The following is a 20991-nucleotide window of genomic DNA, read 5'->3' as shown; positions in this document are numbered from 1 at the left end:
TAACTTTAGAAGAGCCACAAGTGGGTCCAGAGCCACAGGTTGGCCACCCCTATCCTATACTTATGAAATCAGTATGGATAGTTAGGGGCCAGGCTAGTATTTACAGGCTTGATCAGAGATGCTCCCACTATGGTATGCTGAATTCTCCCCTGCAGATGCCAGCTACCAGCTTCAGTGAGAACTTCCTGAGTTATCAACTTGAAAATAGCAGCAACTTGAAAATAGTAAAACAGTCCCAATGTCTTTTGCGAAAGGTTAATTTCAAACAGCAAACAAAATGAAACTGGTCTCTGCAAAAGGCTGGAAATCAATTATAGGTTGAAGCGGTCTCTGGTGAAGATCATAGTCTGTGGAAAATAAATATTGAAGAATGAAGTGTTGCTGCCACCTACTGAACATATGTAGCATGTAGTTTTACTATTTGCCATAGTGGTTGGTAGTGAAACTAGTCACCTTATTAAATAATCTCAAAAATGTGTTAACTATTTGCCAGTATTCATTGCCCAATTCATGCTATCAAATCTCATACAACAGATGTTTTGTAAACTGTTCCCTCAGGTTGTGTGCACTGTTATTCTTTGTGCATGATTTGCCACCTATGTTACTTGGCATTATTTCTGTTCCCTGAATGGATCACTAAAAATTTTAAGATGAGAATGATATATAACAATTGACAAATGGTAAATAATGTACAGCGAATGTGTGTTTTTGTGCACAAATACTCTTGCTCACATATAAATAAACCTATATATAAATCGTTATGAGTATTTCAGCAGGGACAGCTGATCTCCAAGCAATTGCATGAGCAAAAGTCTGGCAATGTGAATGTTTGTGAACAGTAACTAGTAATATATATGAACATGGTACAAATGAACAGCCATTCAAAATCAGAAAATGTGGTAGTGAACACTCTTAGCAGGATGTAACTAGCTCCAGCCTTAAGATATGTTTGTACATTGCAATTTACATCTGTGTCTGAAGTGCAGCTAGAAAGCTTCTATTGACCAGTAATATCACAGAAAATACCTGTGTCTGCCTATTCCCAGAGGGGAGGTATAAAAGGCTGTTGCTTTGGTTTATGTGGTTGCTTTTCACTTTACGTTGGCTTCAGAAAAGTGCAGGTTTGAATTCAAAAGTATTAGGGTATGATGTGGATCAAAACAAAGAATCTTCCACAACAATGAGATGGGAGTAAACTTTTGAGCACTTAAAGGCATTGCCTATTGAAATGTTTGTTGCTCTCTCTCTCTCCCTGTTTGTATAATGTGGCGAAGGAACTCAGAGATGCTTACTTGACTCTCTGGATGCTCCAAAATTTTTGAAAACAGGTCACACATATATGTGACTAATTATGGACTTGGACAATTTGGACTCCCATTTTTGAAAAATCTTTGTCAAAAAATCACATCTCTATATATAAAAAAAGTTTTCCTGCCTTGCGACAGAATGATGTCATTAGGCTGTCTTGCCGCAGAAGTGGCCAGAGAGAAGGGGGTTGGTGAGTGTAGCATACAGTAGGCGCAGCCCCATAGTGATTTATAAACCATAGCTGTGTAAAATATCTTTAAATCCAAGAAGGTAATTCTTTCACCTCTACTCGCCCCACATAAATATATACTCATCTTAAACTTCCCCATTGAGCAATACCAGTACATTGTTATTGTTATATTGAATTTGTTACTGTTAATTAATAGTAGATCTAAAAGCTACTACTGAAATAATGGAAAGTCCCATCCTTATTTGGTTAAAAACTAGTACCAGCACTTGCAAAACTTCAAAGGGTTCTCTCAACATAGACTTCATCAATGATGCTGCAAGCCTTAGTTCTAATCTTTCATGCTTCACATGCAAAAACATCAAAAGAGAAAAAAGGAGAAAAGCTATTTCCAAAGCAACATTACTCTGTCTGTAAACTGTATGTTTAGCCATCAAAAATACAATTCAAATGGGGAAATTATTATTTACATAAGATATTTTTAATACATACAATCACTAACTTTTTTCCTCAAAAAAGATTTGTGTGTAATAAAATATAATGTCTAGAACTCAAGAGATTTGCAGAAGAAAATGAAAAAGAATTAAAAAGTGTCTGATGTAGAAGCCTTCAAAGCAAGAAGATCAATTTATATTCTCTCTTACTTACTGGAACACATTCTGCATATTTTATTGTTTCTGTCATCTTGCTTGTTATAATCCATCCAATGAGTTCTCAAAGAACATTAAATCCTACAAATAAATAAACTTTGAATGTTAAAGATACAAAAAGGCAACAATTAATATAAAAAAGACTAGTAGGCTTTTATTATGTAAAATAAGTATATTAGTCAATGGCTTTTTGCCACTGAGCAATGATAGTTATGTTACGTGAAAATATTACATGTCATGAGAATTATATTTCTAAACTTGTTGCAGCCAAGAACTAGAATAAAAAATTAGAATCACTGTTGTTGTTTTTTCAGAAATACAATCAAAATAGCTTTGTCTGTCTTCCTGTCTTATCTGATCAGAGAATCCAAACACTTTATTGAAATTGTTATGTGGCCATCATAGCGATGCAGATGTGTAGCATATTAAATATAATGCATATGGAGAAATAAATCAAGCAAGAAAAAAGATGTTTTTTTGCCATGATAGTTGTGCACCTAAAATCTATATGCAAGCCCTCTTTGCCCCTGTTTTTAAGTTTCAGTGCTTTATACCAGAATGTTTGAAGAAAGAAACATGGGCAAAGGAGAACATTATGGCCCATTGGTCAGACATAGGATAAATCAAAGGATTCACCTTTCCACATCCCAAAGTTAGCAGCATAGGTAAAGATATTGTCTACAAATCCAGAACAAAATCTGGAAATCTTGTCTCCTCATATAACTCTCCTATGGAATCTATGGGAGTTATTTAGACCCTGATGGGGTGAATCAGGCCCAGAATCTTGAAACTGCAATAAAGAATCAGTGTAATTTCTCTTCGCTCTAGGTTCATAGGCAGAGGAATAAGTTCAAATTGAATAGTTTTTCCTCATGCCTCAGATTATCCTGTGTTCTGTTTGTTTTTCATAGGATTAAAATATCTGGTCACAGTTTTTATAACATGACAACATATGCAATTACCTAGCTTGGCGTGGCTTTTCCCTCTGGTTTTGTGTACTTACTATGAGGAAACATGCTCCAATCATTATAGCCTTAATTTTCACGTCAAGATCTATAGGAACCTGGATCCCAAAGTTAGCAGCATTGGTAAAGACATTGTTTACAAATCCAGACCAAAATTTGGAAATCTTGCCAATTGTGGACATTTCATTAAGGGTTTTTACCTACACATGAGAAAATAAGGATTAAAAACAGCCACACTAACATATATAAACCTTCCATTACCTCCCTCACAAACAATAATTTACTGGATTTCTTATAATCAGTGCCCTGCAACAGAGAAGAAAGTATTCTATTTTTAGTGGGACAGATCTCAGTTGGCATAAATCAGTACAATTCATTGATTCCATTGCTGCTTCTCCAGTTTTCACAAGCTTAGGATTTGTCCACGAAGGTAAAATGAAGCTCACACCATGTAGGCAGCCAGTACAATGTTACCCATTTATGTCAATACTTACTAGAATTCATTATTATTTTAATCAAAACACAAAAATATTTCCTATTTTGAATAGTTTTACAACCTCTGCTTTTCACTTTTCTATGACATTTTGGAAAGGTTATTCAAAGCATATACATTTGCAACAGACCAGCTTACAATATTTATGATTACCCCATCTTTCCTGCCTTCACCTTGACTTGCTTGTCTCAAGCAGCTGTAATGTCTTATTTTGCAGACTTTAAACTTTTTGGTGCAGGATCTGACATTTTCTGTGCTGGTAGAGTGCCCAATACCATGGGTCCTAGATTGTTAGAGTCCTCGTTACGTAACCACAACACAAATAAATAAAGAACAAGGACACTCTTCCTTGACACTTTATGCCTATGAAATGTCAAGATGTCACAGAGAGAGGATCCATGTTCTGTATGAGCTTTTTAGATGGAATTTGAAAAAACAGTTTGTGATATGTGAAAAGCAGGGTATATGGTCAATGTCATCACCATGTATCAGATTCACCCCTACTGCCTGAGACTATGATCCCAGAGGACTGATAGAGGAGCTGGTCAACCATTGATGTCATCTTGCCTCCCTCCATTTGTACAATGAACTTTAATGCAGTTTCTAATTGTGGAAACTGCACATGCACAGCATGTAACCCCCATGCCACCTCTGCTGAATGTGTATTCTTCTCTCCAACTTTCCCTCCAAAAAGCTTTCCCAGTGGCCATTAACAATCAGGCTGATTCTATTCCCATTGGTATTCAGGGGCAAAATCCCTATTACTCCAATGGGAAGAGGACTGGTTCCAGTGGACTGACAGACATCCCTGGTCCTCATGCAATAAGAGCTGGGTGCAAAACAGCACATCTGAACAACCATCAATGTTGGTTGTGAATTCAAATTTTGTGGCTTTTTCATTTTGTTCAGAGGAAAATTATTTCTTCGCACATTCTCCATAGTCAGCAAATGGGAATTTCAGTATTTTTGTCAATTTGGCTGATAAATAATAGCTGTGCAGTGCATATGTTGAAATGCAGTTTATGGCAAGCATGCAGGGCATGCCTCTGCAGCATGATACCACAGCAAAGACCTGCAGTAGCTGTAAAATCAGAAAAGCAGACAACATTTTGACTGGAAAATACACGTGCAGTTGCACACACAGAGCAGCTGATTCAGTGGCAGCACTTAGACACCTTCCTCCCATACTCTTGTCACCCAGCGGAATAACACTAGATCATTGAATCTCTGACATATTCACTGTACACAAAGAGTTAGAGGACTCTTGCTTCTGCTGCTGAGAAGTATCATGTCACAGTGATGCCGAAACAATAGAAATAAAAGACAGCAGCTGCAGTAGATTCCACAAAAATAATTTAAATGCATACAATACCATTGCGGCTGTCTCTGACCAATGGAGTTACTTGCTCTGATTCAGATGAGGTAAATTCCCTTCAATCTGTAGGCCTCCTCTAGCCACTGACTTCAGATTGCCTCTAATCAGTAGTCTCCTGTTCATTATCACTTATACTGTGGGGTAGCATGCATATCTTTATCTATGTGAAATGACACACCACAAAGATCCCCTTTTAGACATCCAGGATCAGCAGCAGCACAGAAGCTGCTTGGGAGCCAGGAAAAAGAAATTGTGAAAAGGTATACAATTTTCCCCTTCTTTCCCAAGGAAATTTCACTTCAATAAAAATCTCTTGTCTCTAAATAGCAGTAGTATCATGTCTGGCTCTGACAAATGTGTCCTTGACTGCTTAGTCATTACAATTATTTAGTCAATTTAACCTACATTTGTGAGCAGAACATCACTGAAGTCTTTGGTGTGGAAGGTTGCTATGACCCCTTAATCTGGATAAAACAGAGAGAAAGTGAGAAATCCCAAGCAAGCACTGGGTTTGTCATAGCAAATTCTATGCATGTTTTATTCTCCCTTCCCCCCGCAATCTACTGCTTCTCAGAATCGACTGTCCTTCTGTGGAAGTAGCAGTGAAGTGGATGTAAATCTATTCAATGGCAATACTACTTTTAGAATCAAGTCTAAGGGTATTGATGTCAATGGAAAGAGTCCCTCTGAGTGTAGTGGACTTTGGATCAGAATCTTTCAGATGGAGATTGGGATGTAATCCGGGCCCTGATGAAGCAGATGGCAAAACTTCCATTGATTTCAGAGGTCCAGGATTTCGTTTTGTTTTTTTCTGCATCAGTTGTCACTCCTATTGAAGAAATGCAGGTGGTAGGCTCAACTTCCAGCTTAAGATCTGAGGCTGTAACCATGAATTTCAATTTGTCGCTCTGTGCACTTTGGACATCTGGTTCTTAAAGTACAGTAGTTCATTGGTTTTTAAATTAAAAACTTTCATTGAATGTGTCAGTCAGAATATTATATTACTTTTAAACAATGTGTATTCTCTAATGTATGAAACATACCTCAAAGTCTACATCACCAAAACAGCTGCATGTTGCATAGGGGCCAATTATTTTCAATACATCTTCTTTGCTCTCATTCAGTATAGTGAATTTAGGTAGCAGAGGGTCCCACTTCTGGACAACGTAGCCGACTATTGTACCGGGAGGGGATTGAACTTCCAACTATTAGATGAAAGTGGCATACAATAATAGCATGTGTAATTTTAGAAGATTAATTCCCTATTTTTTAAATGCAAAATTTTGAACCATAAAAATAGGGTGAAAACACTTCACATGATAGTTTTAAATACATTGAACAATATTAACTTAATAATTGCTGATAAAGAATAAAGTTTTATATCATGTGAAAAAATCATATATATATATATATATACAGATGCTAATGTAATTACAGTTATTAGCTAATATACAAAGGTCTATTTCTATAGAGGTGTTGATATTGCTGTACCTCAATCTTCATCTCTAGTGCAAATCATAATGCACCACTGAGAAAGTAAGTGGGCAAATATATAAAGTACTTGCATAAAATGATGAAATCAACATGTTGGAATAGAATATTTACCCTTCACAGTCAATGCGTCTCAGAGTCAGAGTGCTTTATAGTAATGAATGGTACAATAGAAGAGAAAGGATCTGTGTTCTCATTCAAAGGAGAGTATTTTTAACATTGGAGTCTCTTAATACAAGACTGTGGATACAGTGAAGCTCTATAGGAGCAGCATTAGGACTTTCTGTTGCAGAGTCCAAGGTGTTCCCATCTAAGTCAGATTGACCCACATCAATTAAGGACCTCCATTAATATTCCTATCTTTTATATACTTTACTGTCACACAGTATGTGATTTGTACTGTAGAGTTACTATTAGCCTGTGACAAATAAAATGATATTTATTGTGCTAATTGTTTCTTTAGGATTGTGTTAAAAATTCAAAAAATCAAGTTATTCAAACTATACATACAAACGCATATACGTAGTATCTCACAGGACTTATGAGTACTAATACGGACCTTTTTGCACTAAACATAGCAAATACCAAGCAAACTACCACCAAAAAGAGATGTTCCTTGACTTGTCTAGATAATTATGATTTTTATGTCTTTTTTGAAGAGGAACTATGGTCTAACAGCCAGAGCCCGGCCTTGTGATCTCTAGTCTCAGCTCTAACATTATTTCACCACATGAAGATGGACAAAACAAATAATCTTCTGTGCATTTTACCCATTTGGAAAGTGGGTATAATGCCAAACTAAGAAAGGTTTCCTGAGGCTTGGTGAAAGTTGGTAAATAATTTGAGCACAGATGATAGATACTGTTGTTATTATTCACTGACCTCTTGCATGTAGCAAGGGAACCAGCAGCTGTTACATCTCAAGGGTCTATTCACCGTGATCACCTCTCGACCGGTGTTATCAGTTATCCTTATGGTGAAAGATCGTATAGGTGAACAGAAATTACGATCAAAGCAACCATTTTCTTCCATTGCAAAGTAAACTCTTTGTCCCAAATGGTTTTTTATCTCATATTTGCTGCAGGTCTCTGTACCAAGTATGACTAGTAAAGTAAAACAGAAAGTTATTTAGGATAATAAATTAGAATTACAGATAGCCCAGAAACACTTGATCCCAAGTGTAGATCCAAGTTTACAGTCCAACTTCTCTCTATAATATATATTGCAATGTCTTTGGAATGGGGACCATTTAAAATCCCATTAAAGTAATGAAGTTATGCAACAATAATGAGATGAGGGATTGAATCAGAACACCATGGAATCTGGAAAGATCAGATCTGTATTTCAAACCAAATTAAAGAGTGCCCAGCTTGATCAACTGCGAAATTATGAAATTAAGATCAGGAACCAGATTTGATATCCAGAGTTATGGGCTGAGCTCCTCACTAACTAGGTGAAAATTAATGACATGATCCTGTTCAGTTTTGTTCAGTAGCAAAACTCCTATTCATGTCAATAAGGCAGAATCAGGCGCCATGCCAATCTGCAATGAAAAAGAAAGTCAAGAAATATGACATTTATTTTCTAGCAGTTAGTTTCCAGAGGGCTTTGCAATTTTAAGTCACTATATAAATGTAAAATTTTTTGCAATATTGTATCACTTAGAGATTTCTTCTTTTTTTTTTTTAACTCATCTGATTGGAGAGCATTACATTATATGGTAGTGTGTGAATAACTGATAAAGAGAACAATGTCATCCTAATCCTGGAAACTCTTAAAAATGTGAATAGCTTTAGGCAGTCCCACTGAACTCCTCATTGACTTTTTCATCTCTTTTTATTAGTAGAACTGCTGTAAACAAAATGCACTGTCAGCATTAAGCCTATCAGTGCATTGAGGACTGATCAAATGCCCATTATGGTCAGTGGAAGTTTTTTCATTGATTTAAAAAGGCTACAGTCAAGGCATAACTTAGGTCACATTTACAGAGATATCTGCATGCTGGCATTGTAAAGATGAAACTCATTCACATGGTACCTTCAAGAAGCTCCACCTGCTGGTGAATGATTATCTGGTCCAGCTGTTAAAAAAATGAAAATAAATGAAACAACGTGGTGGCACTCTCATAACATTAAAGAGATTTGGAACTGCCAGAGTAATCATTCTCACATACCTGATAAACCCAGTGTCAAACAGTGAATATTAGCCATTTATTGATAACTGTTCTCCACAAAGCTGCTAAATGGTTTATAATTCTCTCTGAAGTATTTGCTCTGTTTTGAGAAGGGGATGTTAATGCTGCAAAACTAACTGGATTTTATATCTATGTCACTTTGACAGTAAGTTACTCTACTAACAAGTTAGCTTTTGGTCATTTCTTTTCCTTAAATTTCTGATGCCCATGAGATATTTGCTACAGGATTTTCTCTTTCCTTAAGGCTGAAGAAAGAACATATGGTATCATCATGCCACAACCCTTTACTGTCAGTTCTACATTTGGCAAACCTTGTGTAGTACATATTCAAAACAACCTGCAGCCATTTGGTTCAAGTCCATCTTGCAGCTCATCCAGTTTGTAAAAAGAATCTGGTGAGATACCCTCCACGGCCTCACAGTTATCGCTGTAGTACACAAGCAAATAAGAGATTTTTGAATAAAGCCTTTATACTTACAAGTGTTTCCATAAGACTTAGTTACTTGCAGCTTTAACTGCAGGAGGCATAACAAGCACTTCTTGCAGCTTAAGGGAGCTTAGTATAGAGCTTTGCTATCAATGAAATGGACAAGTACTTTGTAGGTTGCCAACCACCTTGAATGTCACAGGAATATTCCAATATTCAAATACCGGGTTCATACCCCAATTTAGTCTTTCACAGGACAATACATATGGAGTGCAGTCAAGCTATTTAAAAGCCTGGAACTATTTTAACCCTATAAGTTAATTTATTATCAATGAAAAATATGTCTAAATTTAGAGAGTGCAGTAAGGTTAACAATATTTAATATGCTTTTTGTTTTACTGAATCTATCATTTATCAGAGCACTCAAGGATCACAAAGATTTCTCACATTGCATCTCAAATGGTCTTAGAACCCAACATTTATAAGGGTCTATTCTGCTCACTTAACTTTAGTCCTTTTAGCAGATTAATTATCATTTTCAATGATGGTAGTTTTGTTTGTATAATCTAAACATATCTAGATTATATTAGCCTCATTTACATGAGCCCTGCAATGGACAGGTAACTGCTTCACTGTAATATATATCTTGGATTCTGTTATTGCCACTCCAACGCATCTGATAAAGTGGATTTTACCCACAAAAGCTTACGATCCTGTATATTTTTGTTAGTCTCTAAGGGTATGTCTACACTAGCCCCCTAGTTCGAACTAGAGAGGATAATGTAGGCATTTGAAGTTGCAAATGAAGGGCCTGGGATTTAAATATCCTGGGCTTTATTTGCATCTTCCCATCTGGGTGCCAATTTTAAATCCCCTTAGTCCGAACTAACTGCCCGCGGCTACACGCGGCAGTCAAACGTTAATTTGAACTAAGGTCTTAGTTTGAGTTAACTGTTATACCTCGAGGTAAGGACTTAGTTCAAGTTAACGTTTGACTGCCGCATGTAGCCGCGGGCAGTTAGTTCGGGCTAAGGGGATTTAAAAATGGCTCTCGGACGGGAAGATGCAAATAAAGCCCGGGATATTTAAGTCCCAGGCTTCATTTGCAACTTCAAATGCCTACATTAGCCTCCATAGTTCGAACTAGGGGGCTAGTGTAGACATACCCTAAGGTGCCACAGGACCACTCATTGTTTCATGTTTCACATTCTTTTCCTACACTTTTTTTCTTTTGGGTATTGTCCTGTATATCTCCATATGCTGAATAGCTATCTCTATTCTAGTGACCACAAGCTTTTGCCTATTTCACAGGAGATGTCAACTTGCTACAAATCACCTTGTACCTCAGGAAAAGATGTAGGGTCTATTCTCTCAACAGATGTAGAGCCTGTCATTCTGGGAGGATAGTTCTCCCACATCCAATCAGGTCTCATTCCGAATTCCACTTGGTCCATCACTTGGTCATTTCTGTGTTGCTAATCTTGCAAGAATTGGGTGAAGCAGGGATTTCAAATAATCACAGAGCCTTTCTGTGTATAAACTCCAGTAATTTTAATTTGCAAATCAGGTGGATTAAATGGAAATGTGAACAAATCCTCTGGTATCAATGTAGGGATTTGAGCTACTCCCAAAAAATAATTATCAAACTGTACTTTAAGAAAGTAAAATGCCAGAAGAATCCAACGACTAAAACAGAGGTATTTCTGAATGCAAGACTACAAGAATGTTGGAGGCAGCATGTTCTCAGCAGTTTCCCTGAATGAGAAAGGTTACACTGGGTAGAAGTCTGCCAGCCTTTTCCCTGAGCATATCACATTAAAAATTGTTATTCTAAAACTGCTCTTTTTTCAGTCATGGGGTTAAGTTTGACTCTTCTTAATGACAAGCAAACACTCTGGACAGAGCCGGTCTTAGCTGCCATTTTCAAGGGGCCACCTACAGAGCCAGTTTTAGGGGCAGGCTATGACCGCATTTCAGTCCGACCTCCTGAATCTTCCCCCTGGTTACTTCCTGACCCCCTTTTATTGTTGCTTGACAAATTTTTGTCTGTTATTTTTGAAACCATCTAGCAACCCTCTGGGCAAGCCGAGTAGTAGCCTGGGGCTGCCAATTAGCTAGGACCAGCTCTGATTCTGGGGGAGCAGGGAAATCCTCAATTTAATAGAAAAAGTTTCATAGGTGTTGGGTTGCTATCCTGAAATGGAAGCAACTACTCTGTTTGGGCTTGTCTATACTACAGAGAAGATCTTCACTGCCACAGTGAAAATCTGCTAATTTGAACTGAGAGGGTGCTCCTATCGGCGCCAGTAGTCCTGCTTCTAATGAAGAGTAAGGGAAGTTGACTGAAGCATGAGCTCCCAATGACCTCTCGCTGTGTGGATGCTGCCAGAACATTATTTAAGATACTTAAACTCCAGCTATGTAATTAACGTAGCTAGAGTTGTGTATCTTAAGTTAACTTTCCCCTTTAGACTAGACCTTTGCTTTTCCGCTACTAGCACAGATTTAAAGAAACAATCCTTGAGATGCTCTCAAAAGCAAAACTTTAATTTATAGTTGGACCTAATACTGGTAAATAAAACCTAAATGATGACTACTTAGAATGCCTCTCACACCTTCAATGCATCCAAACCTTAGGATTCTGCTGAGGAATATCAGATCTGATTAAATGCTTCCCAAATCCTACAGTTGTTCAGTGGCAAGTGTATGAATGTTTCAGAGAGGCTACGTCCAGACTGCGGCTTTCAGAAGAAGCTTTTCCGGAAGAGATGTTCAGAAAAAACTTCTTCCAAAAGAGATCGCCCACGCTGCCAAAGTGCATCGAAAAGCGATCTGCTTTTTCAAAAGATAGCGTCCACACTGAATGGATGTTATCTTGCATTTAAGCTGTGATTACTATAGACGGAGTGGCCACCAGGGTACACATGTGCTTTTTCCCTCTTTCTTCTTCTTTCAAAAGAACTTCCTCTTCCCCATCCACACATACCTTTTTCCAAAATAGCTCTTTCGGAAAAAGGCTTCTTCCTCATAGAAAGAGGCTTACCAATGTTGGAAAACCCCCTCTGTGCTTTTTTTTTTTTTTTTCAAAAGAATGCAATTGCAGTAGAGACGTAAATGAAGGGTTTTTTTTTGAAAAACAGTTGTTTTTCTTAAAAAAAACAACGACTCTGTAGTGTAGACATAGCCAGAGATAGAGAAAGTCTTCTCTTCTATTTCTCTAGACTGAAAAGGTGGTTAAGAGTAAACAGAGAGATGATAAACCCACTATCTGAGGAAGTCATGATGGTTATTCATTCAGAGAAACACCCTGATTATTGGACTAACTTTCGGCATTAAATACAGGAAGCTCAGAGCTTTAAACTTGGTTCTGACAGTAATTTGCCCATGTGTCAGATTGAAAATATCTTTAAATAGGGATAATAGAATGTACTGTCTTACCTCATAGGGGTAAGTTGAGGAATAATTAGTTACTGTTTGTACAAAACTCTGAACACCTAACATGCTAAGTATTTATTATTGCCATTACTTTTAGTCCTTGATTGATACTACTTGTTCCACCATCCCTGAACTAATGCTCATGGAATTGACTGAAATGACATACATTGTCAATGTGCCATGGACCCACTATACCATCAGGGGCGGCCCATGACTATAGGTGGACTCGGCTGTCGCCTAGGGCACCGCCTTCAATGGGGCACCCGATGATGACATCACGGGGCGCCCGGGGCGCCCCATGATGACGTCAGTCCATGGATGGCCGTGTAGGCGGGGGCACTGATCACATGATCCATCTGAGTGCCAGCTTCCGCAGCCTGCCTCAGGCCACTCCTGTATACCATGGCTTTAAAGTGAAGAATAATGGGGCAAAAAACAATTGCTAGTCCTTTGAAGTTTCATAAGGTGACTGACAAATAGACACTACAAGGTAATTTAAGCTGAAAATGTAAAATACATTATTTTTCCTATCAAATCCTAGTATGGACAGAAACGTTCTCATGCATTGATTTCAGTTTAAGCCTTTATGAATTTAAACATTCCTTAGCCCTGTTAGAGCGTTGGGAGCCAAACTCTACATCTGTCCAGTGCATGAGAATCAAAGCTATAAATTCTAAATTGCCAGACTAGCTTCATTGTCAAAACAGAGGGCTTGGTTCCTTCTCCCTCCCACATGCTGATCAGTGGGAATAATGTGGAGTAAACTACTACAGTAAAACTCCATTAGTCCGGCACTCCTGATAGTACGGCATCAGCTGGAATCCAGAACTGCTCAGGTCAGCCGCTCTCACGGCCAGGCCTCTGTGAGCAGCACCGTTCTACTCATGGTCCCCAGCGCACACAGCATCCAGCCTGCACGTACTAGCAGCCAGCCGCTGAGCACAGACAGCTGCATCGGGACTCGGACATAAGGTTGGGGGAGACAGCAGGGAGGGGAGATGTTTGGCTCTGGGGAAGGGGAGAGGGATTGGGTTGTGCACAGCGTCCCGGCCAGTTCATTGAAAAGCCGGCCACTCAGCTCACGTGCCCCAGCACCTGGAGGGAGACGCGTGGCTGTACCAGCGGCTTCAGGACCTGAGCTTTAGGTGTGGGGGGAGAGGAGGATTGGGTTGGGAGTATGTCCCCTTATAGTACCTCCTGGTACTCCAGCATATCCGATAATACAGCACCACCTAAGGCCCAAAGGTGCCGGATTATCAGAAGTCTACTGTACATGGTTTGAATAATGGTTGCATAAGGAGACTGTGAGCAAAGTGCTGTTAGGACTCAATCAGCATATGTGGCAAAGTATCATCTTTAAAATGCTTACATTCTGAATAGTCTCATGTGCTCGTGGAAACACAGCTAAGATTGGTTTTGGTCCTACAGACTCTGCAGTTTGAAGGGTCCTCTCTGGCTATGAAACTTAAAAGATTTTTAAAAAATCATCATTGGAACCTATTGTGTTTGCCACTCCCTTTACAAACCACAATTTGCAAGAGGCAAGGATGGTTTGGGACACAAATTGTATAGGTGGGCATCTAAGATGCCATGATCCAGGGATATCTCTGGCCTATGTATCCTTGAATTTTTTCCATCCATGCATGGAATACATTTTTATGTGCACTGAGGCATGTGCAGATGTGCATCATCAGTAGAAACATATGCTGCCAGCTGTGGGTACTCTGCTAATCTGCATGGCTGACCAAGCACTCAGCATACAGAGAACACTGCCTATGGCCCCCGGTAAAAGTATCACTATGGGCAGAAGCCATCTATCTATAAGACCTTCATGTGCCTCAAAATGTGGGCTCCATTTCAGAGCCTTGTTTTTCTTTCTTTGAAGTCAATGGGAGTTTTGATAACGATTTTCATGGGAGTGAGTTCTTAATGAGTTGAAGGGAGACAGGGCAAAGAAAATGGGTAAGGTATGATAAGGGGTAAGGTATGACCCACCTTGCTGAGTCATAGGGGGCTGAAAGTAAAACCAATACATTTGCCTAAAGCTGCAGCAACCATAAGGCAGGCCCTTTTTAAAAGGCTAAATTAATTTCAAAGCTTTGTTTTGTTTCAACACAAGCTCAAGCTCTTGAGAAAATACAATGTGATTAAGGTTTAGAGACAACAGGACCTGGCTCAGGTATTCCAGACCAGGAGGCAAGCTGGGAGGCGGTGGTGCATGTTTCCAGACTTTTATAGGTTCGATAAGTTTGCCTTGACTAGGAGGGTCAGGAGAACCTGGGAGATAATCCTGAAAGATTTTGTTTATTTGTCCTTGAGGCTCTGCAGAAAGGGGGAAAAAAGATTTAATTAACATTTAGGTTATACAATTAGGATATGATATTGCTGCCTAGGTAACTTAACATTTACTTTTGTGTCATTTTTATGTAGCTGTATCTATCCAGAAGTCTGTCATGAGAGAATTTTGCAGGACTCAGACCTATAGTAACTTGGTGGTAGAATGTGGACATCAACGCACAGAGACACAAACAACATGCACATGTACATTATATTATGCTGGGAGTTGAAGGCAACCTCACAGGTGGGGCAATAGCTGCCCCGCATTCTTGATTAATACAACACACACACACGAATGGTAAGAAATCTGAACTATGTGGGCAGAAATGTTTCTCTGATAGCTGACTGCAAAGGTAGGGGCTGATTATTGTTTGAGAAAGAGAGCAAAGCCGCACAAACGCCACTACCAAAGAAGACAGCATCAGGGAGAGCCTGAGAAGTACTTGCCATATGACCTTGTGAGAAAGGCAGTAGAGTACGTTTGGGTAAAGTGCTGGTTAGAAAGGGGCATGGGACTCTGGACAGAGAAACTGTATCCTGACCTGTGATTCCTGTGTTCAGGAAATCTGGACTTCACAGTACTTTTTTTCTGCAAACAAACAGGATTGCACCAAAGAAATCCCTGATTCCAGTGTTCCCTGTAGGCTGTGGGCTAGGGCAGCCACTCAAGAGAAATTCAAATATCCTCCAGCTGATTAGCAGAATGCCCACAGCTCCTACAGCTGGCAGCATGTGCTTTTACCGGTGGTGCATGCCTGCACAAGCTTTGGTGCACATAATAAAATTTATTCTGCACATGCATGGAAAAAATTAGAAGGAACATTGCTTGACTCCATCATTAATTTCTTCTAATGGCAACAATGCCACAAGACTGTTTGCGTCAAATGGGGTAACTGTTTATATACTAAGTATCAGACGGGTACCTGTGTTAGTCTGGATCTGCAAAAGCGACAAGGAGGCCTGTAGCACTGCAATGAGGAGTAACGGTAGTTCAAATTAGGAGCTTTAATTCGAACTACCTAGCCCGTGACGTGTGTAGCCGCAGGCAGGTAGTTCGAACTACGGGGCATTTAAAAATGGCGGCGCCCGGGAACATGTAAATAAAGCCCGGGATATTTAAATCCCAGGCTTCATTGGCAAGTTCCAATGCCTACATTAGCCACCCTAGTTCGAACTGGGGTGGCAGTGCAGACATACCCTTATAGACTAACAGATGTATTAGAGCATAAGCTTTCATGGGCAAAGACCCACTTCATCAGATGCATGAAGTGGGTCTTGGCCCATGAAAGCTTATGCGCCAATACATCTGTTAGTCTATAAGGTGCTACAGGACTCCTTGTCGCTGTTTATATACTGAGAGTGCCTGTGCAATATCCTCTTAAATGTTTATGGTTTCATTAATGCATAATAGGCTTTCAGTACTGTGATGTAGTGTCAGTACCTTGCTGGTTGCTGTGCTTCGGCTGTGGTGACCACTACTGGCCTATGTCTGTAAGCACTGCCCACAGGGGGCATCTTGAGAGCCCCCATGACAGTGACCGAACTGGTTCTACTGGTAAAGGGAAGGGATGGAACAAAAGAAGTGAATGTTGGGGGAAGGGTCAGTTGCTGGCTGGGAAAATATGAAGGGAACAGCCTGAGCTGAGGGCTGAAGGGCTAGGGGTGATGGACTCCTAACCCAAGGAGTCTGAGGCATCCTGGCCCTGACTCCTGTAACCACATCATGTCTAGGCTGTGCTGTATCCTGGAGAAGCAATAAACCCTCTATTCTACTGCCTGGTGGAGTCTGTTCTTGCTGCTACGGGGGTGCAGCGTCGGGGAAACCCCCACGCGTCGGCACAAGTATACTACCTTAATCTGAGAGAAACCTTCACTAGAAAGTGAATGACTTGTCTGGGATCTGTGGTTCCTGAAGCTGGCTTTTTTTTTTTTTTTTTAAAGATACCAATGGCTGCATTGCTGTTACCATGGTTAGGCCTGATTTTTCATACTAACTAAATGGTTTTAACCAATGTAATGCTATTAGTTTAACTGGTGTTATTCTAGGATGGATTTAGACTATCAGGAGATCAGGTTTATCTGTTTGTGCACTTAGGGCTTCATTCTGGAAACACTCACTATTGGACATTGTATTTGTTATCTCGGGTAGTCCTATTTAAGGCAATAAGGCTACTTCTGCTTGTAAGTGGTTGTAAAATTGGGCCCTATCTTACACTCATGCAATGCCACCAAAGTCAATTAACATGCACATAACAAAAAGAAAACCTTATGAACCCATTTCTGATCTCACATGGGTTTTACCATTGATTTCAGTGCGGCTATATTTGTTATCGTCTTACTATCTAGTTTAGAAATATGCATCTGTCTATCTGTTTGTGAGCTAATCTGTTCAAGAACTCATCCTAAACCATAAGACTTAGGAGCAACAAATTTGATATGCAGTTTCCTCTTATCATAACTTAAAGTAAGGTGAGGATTTGGTCATACCAGGACAACGAGATGTGCCTAGAATTTGATTGATTCTCATAAAATAGAAAGGGAAGGGTCTAGCAGATGGGAGTTATACTGTAGAATGACCACAGGGAGCAGCAAGGGGCCAGAGATGGGGACTGGGACAGCTTTAACCCCATTGGACAGCAGGGCAGGGATAGAGAAAGGGACAGCTATCTACTATATATTTCAGAGAGTTTGTCTGTCTGTCCCCTAGCTGGGGACATGCACCCTTCCCCCAGCAGCATCTGCTGCTGTGGCCATGGAGAGGTGCTTCTCACCTGGCCCCAAGAGGTTATGGTGAGAGGGCTGGAGCTGTCCTCTCTCCCAAAGGAAGCCCAAGCCTGCATACTGAAATCCTCATCCCAGCCTCTCCCAGAGCAATGTTTTAAATGAAGAAAAATCAAATTTATTTGAGTTAAGGACCTAATCAATGCCAAATAAATCTTCTAGTACTGGTATACATTAAAACAATGCCAAGCCCATTGTGTTTAAATACAGCATTTTATTAAACTAAGCCTCCACACTTAGACACTGTGAGGTCCCCAAGCATGCTAAAATACTCAGGGACAATGGGCTTTTAGCACCAGAAGGAGCTGTGGCTTTAAAGTTTTCCATTGCTGTTATGAGTTTAAATGAGATCCTTCATTATTATTTGAACACAGTGTAGCTGATTCATCGTTTAATCATATTTTGATCTTAATTTATCTTTGCAGCCACTGCCTTCTTTCAAAGTCTAAGACCACAGGAAAAAGAAGAAAGCCCTTTGAATTTCTGTCTGGCTTTTAAAAAATGTATAACTGGGTTATGAATATTTTATAGTGCTTCTCCATCATTTCACCTCACAGAGTACTGTTGTTGCTCCAACTCTTGATACGTGAAATGCCATGAAGTCTTATTGGCCACATGTTAGTGTCATTTTTGAACAGTAATAAGAAATAAAATGACAAACTAAAATTTTGTCCATCACATTTAAATCATAAAAAACACCCGAAAGAGTAAATACATTAAATATTGAAGGAAATCTCAGATACTCTGGCCTTTGTCTATTTTTGTGCATATTTTGTGAGAACTTTTTTCTGTTCCACTTATGATAAGTGAACACTTAAGATAAACAAATGGATTGGACAGTATAATCATCATTTGTAGAATTATTGGCTACTGTCCGGAAGTGTATTGCCATGCTTCTTTGCTATGGAAGCTCTATACTAGATGGCTACATTATTTAGCTGTTTCTGCTAACTATTCTACGTTAAAAATATACATGACAAATTCCCTATTATAACTTCAGTAGAAATATGCAAGTCTTCACACTCTAAAATAATAATATTTCAAAGCATGCAGCAAAAATGCTATAAAAATTACTTGGTAGTCAAAGACATCCTTAGTGTTAAGTCGCATTCATTTTTAAGATCTTGCAAAAAGATGGAAGAAAACTGACAATCCTGTATAGCAAATTGTTGGAACTCTGCTAGACCCCAAAATTTTGCCCCTGCTGTACCTGAATAACTCAATGCGGACTTGTACCAACATAAAGGTGAACTAAATTTTGACTGTTTCTGTTTAGTCATATTATTTGCTAGTATGTGCAAATGAACTTGGAAGGATTTGATGATTAACTGACTGCTACTTTCACTTGCAGTTCTGAGGCTCCAGCTAAAGACAATAATGTCAAGAATGAACGTGAATATAGCTAATCTGACTAAATGCAGTTAATCATCAAAGATTTCCTTTGTTACTTGATGCAGGATGGTGACATCTGGAAAATGAGCATAATCTGCTGATACTTCTTCCATAGTCTACTTTGAAAATAGTGTGTATGCAAAATATGTTAACCTTGGATCAGCGTATATCCTTTCCAGATATTCAGTGCCAAATATACAGGCAGTGGAAAACATAGAAATATGAACAAACACCTCACTGATGCAAATGCAAATGCTACTTTTTATTTAGTATATTTTATGTAATTAACATTTTATTATGGATTTTACTCTCCAAAGGAGCATCTTATATTTTGAAAAAAAAAAAAAAATGAAATAGCCATGCTTTAGATTATGTGTCTTTAATCTGAACCCTGCTCCTTTAATTAAATTGCTGGAAATTTACAAGACTAGTTTTCTGTAAAAAATGGTATCAAAATGTAGGCTCTATATGCACTTACCTTGAGAGGCCATGAAGCTGCCTGAGTCACTTCTTCAAAGGAAGCCAGGTTAAAAGAAAAGGCTTTTCTTGTTGCAGGAAGGGGGGAGCACAGCATGCGCAAAACTTCAGAAGGTGTCTGTCTACTTCATGTCAGCTCAAAAAAGAACTGGAAGGAAATGTATCACCTTTCCTATGTTCCAGGATTATGCATTTTATGACGATGGACAACAGGGGGAGATGGTGCGAGCAAACAAGAAATATATTATTCATTTTTAAATCATTTTGCATCAATGAAAACAGGAGAGGTGCATCACCAGTACAAAGACGTAAAATTCAAGTGCCCATTGGTTAATTTAAACACATGGATAAGACCTATGAGTCCTGCTTTGTACTGTACAGCTTAGGTTTCTGTATTCTAAGACTAGACATATTCTGTCTTTGTAATTCTGTATATTTCTATTTTCCCAGGACTTCTACAAAGGACAAAGGAGCTGGTGGCTTCCTCATAATGAAAGTTTCCACAGTTCAGAGAAGGAAGACCTTTACAGGATTTTTCATGTTATTTATTTTTCTTGTAACATTAACTTTCTCTAACCAAGGATGCTGGCTTTTCTATCACATGAGATCCAGAAAAGGATACCACCAGCTCTCTGTGAATGCATCTAGGATCTGTGGTGGACAGTGCATTTTGCAAACTAAATTAACACACGTTTAAAAATGGTAAATTTTGCTCCAGATGAAATCCACTTTAAGTCAAAATGGCATGCTAATAATTACCTGCATTGGACAGAGAGAAAAGGAGAGAGGGAGACACAGTAACCTTGACTTGCCAGCTCATATTTCTACCTCAAGTGACCAAGTCGCCATGGAGATCAGACCCATGTGATCAGTAGGCAGACAGGATTCATGATTGCTGGAATGGTGAAGTCTGTACATTGAGCCAGAAGAATTAAAGTATTTGGGGCCATATTCTGCTCTCATTCACATTCATGCAACTCCCACTGATCTGAAAAGGTTTGCTTGGGTGCAAACAAGCAAAATTTGGTCCATTGTTTACAATTCAATCAAGTTTCTGAAAAGCCTCTTTAAAAAACCAGATGATTTCTGCTTATAGGAGTTCTAATCAAAGTAGCACACACCCCAATCCCAATCTTACACTGTAATGCAGCAGATTTGGACTTTGTGAAACTGCCTTGGAATTTACACACTCAGTGTGTGTGTGTGTGTGTGTGTGTGTGTGTGTGTGTGTGTGAGAGAGAGAGAGAGAAAGAGAGAGAGAGAGAGAAACTCAAATAGCATAGAGGTATCATAGGGACTCCTATGTCCCCACCACTCCTGCCGCCTTCAGCTATGGTGGGAAATAGGGGAGAAGAGAGTGTGGCTAAAGTATCCCTATAACCCAGAAATTCTAGGTTGCTGAGACTGACAGGGCATTTTCTGCCTTGAAACTGACCCAAACCCTTGCCCGCCCAGAATCAGGGACTGGGTAAGAGACAA

The 20991-nt window shown here is 39.3% G+C and overlaps 1 protein-coding gene across 2 annotated transcripts; it reads right to left on the bottom strand.

Annotated features, from left to right (window-relative positions):
* Positions 1-208: 208 nt before the first annotated feature.
* On the bottom strand, positions 209-19838 carry PLSCR5 (phospholipid scramblase family member 5). Of its 2 annotated transcripts, XM_006116280.4 has the most exons (8): positions 19514-19838; positions 14696-14847; positions 8507-8549; positions 7352-7572; positions 6022-6183; positions 3149-3310; positions 2144-2226; positions 209-347 (listed from the first exon to the last, which is right to left on the bottom strand). In XM_006116280.4, exons 1-7 carry the CDS (start codon positions 19524-19526, stop codon positions 2188-2190), a joined length of 792 nt encoding a protein of 263 aa, XP_006116342.1. In that variant the 5' UTR covers positions 19527-19838; the 3' UTR covers positions 209-347; positions 2144-2187. The 2 variants fall into 2 exon arrangements, with proteins under 2 accessions (XP_006116342.1, XP_006116340.1); XM_006116278.4 differs by lacking the exons at positions 209-347; positions 2144-2226 and having other exon boundaries at positions 3104-3310.
* Positions 19839-20991: the final 1153 nt, after the last annotated feature.

Source organism: Pelodiscus sinensis, chromosome 10 (genome assembly GCF_052426305.1).
Source record: "Pelodiscus sinensis isolate ZL-2025 chromosome 10, ASM5242630v1, whole genome shotgun sequence".
NCBI lineage: Eukaryota > Metazoa > Chordata > Testudines > Trionychidae > Pelodiscus > Pelodiscus sinensis.
The sequence above is the reverse complement of the archived record's forward strand: the minus strand, read 5'-3'. Positions and strand labels throughout refer to the sequence as shown.

Bases quoted from the DNA above. Each gene is read 5' to 3' on its own strand.
- PLSCR5 (XM_006116278.4), bottom strand. The intron at 8,550-14,695 runs GTCCTGTTGTCT...TTTTTTTAACAG, and splicing joins GTCTGGAATACCTGAGCCAG to CTGGACCAGATAATCATTCA. The intron at 6,184-7,351 runs GTCAGTGAATAA...TTCATCTAATAG, and splicing joins TCCCTTGCTACATGCAAGAG to TTGGAAGTTCAATCCCCTCC.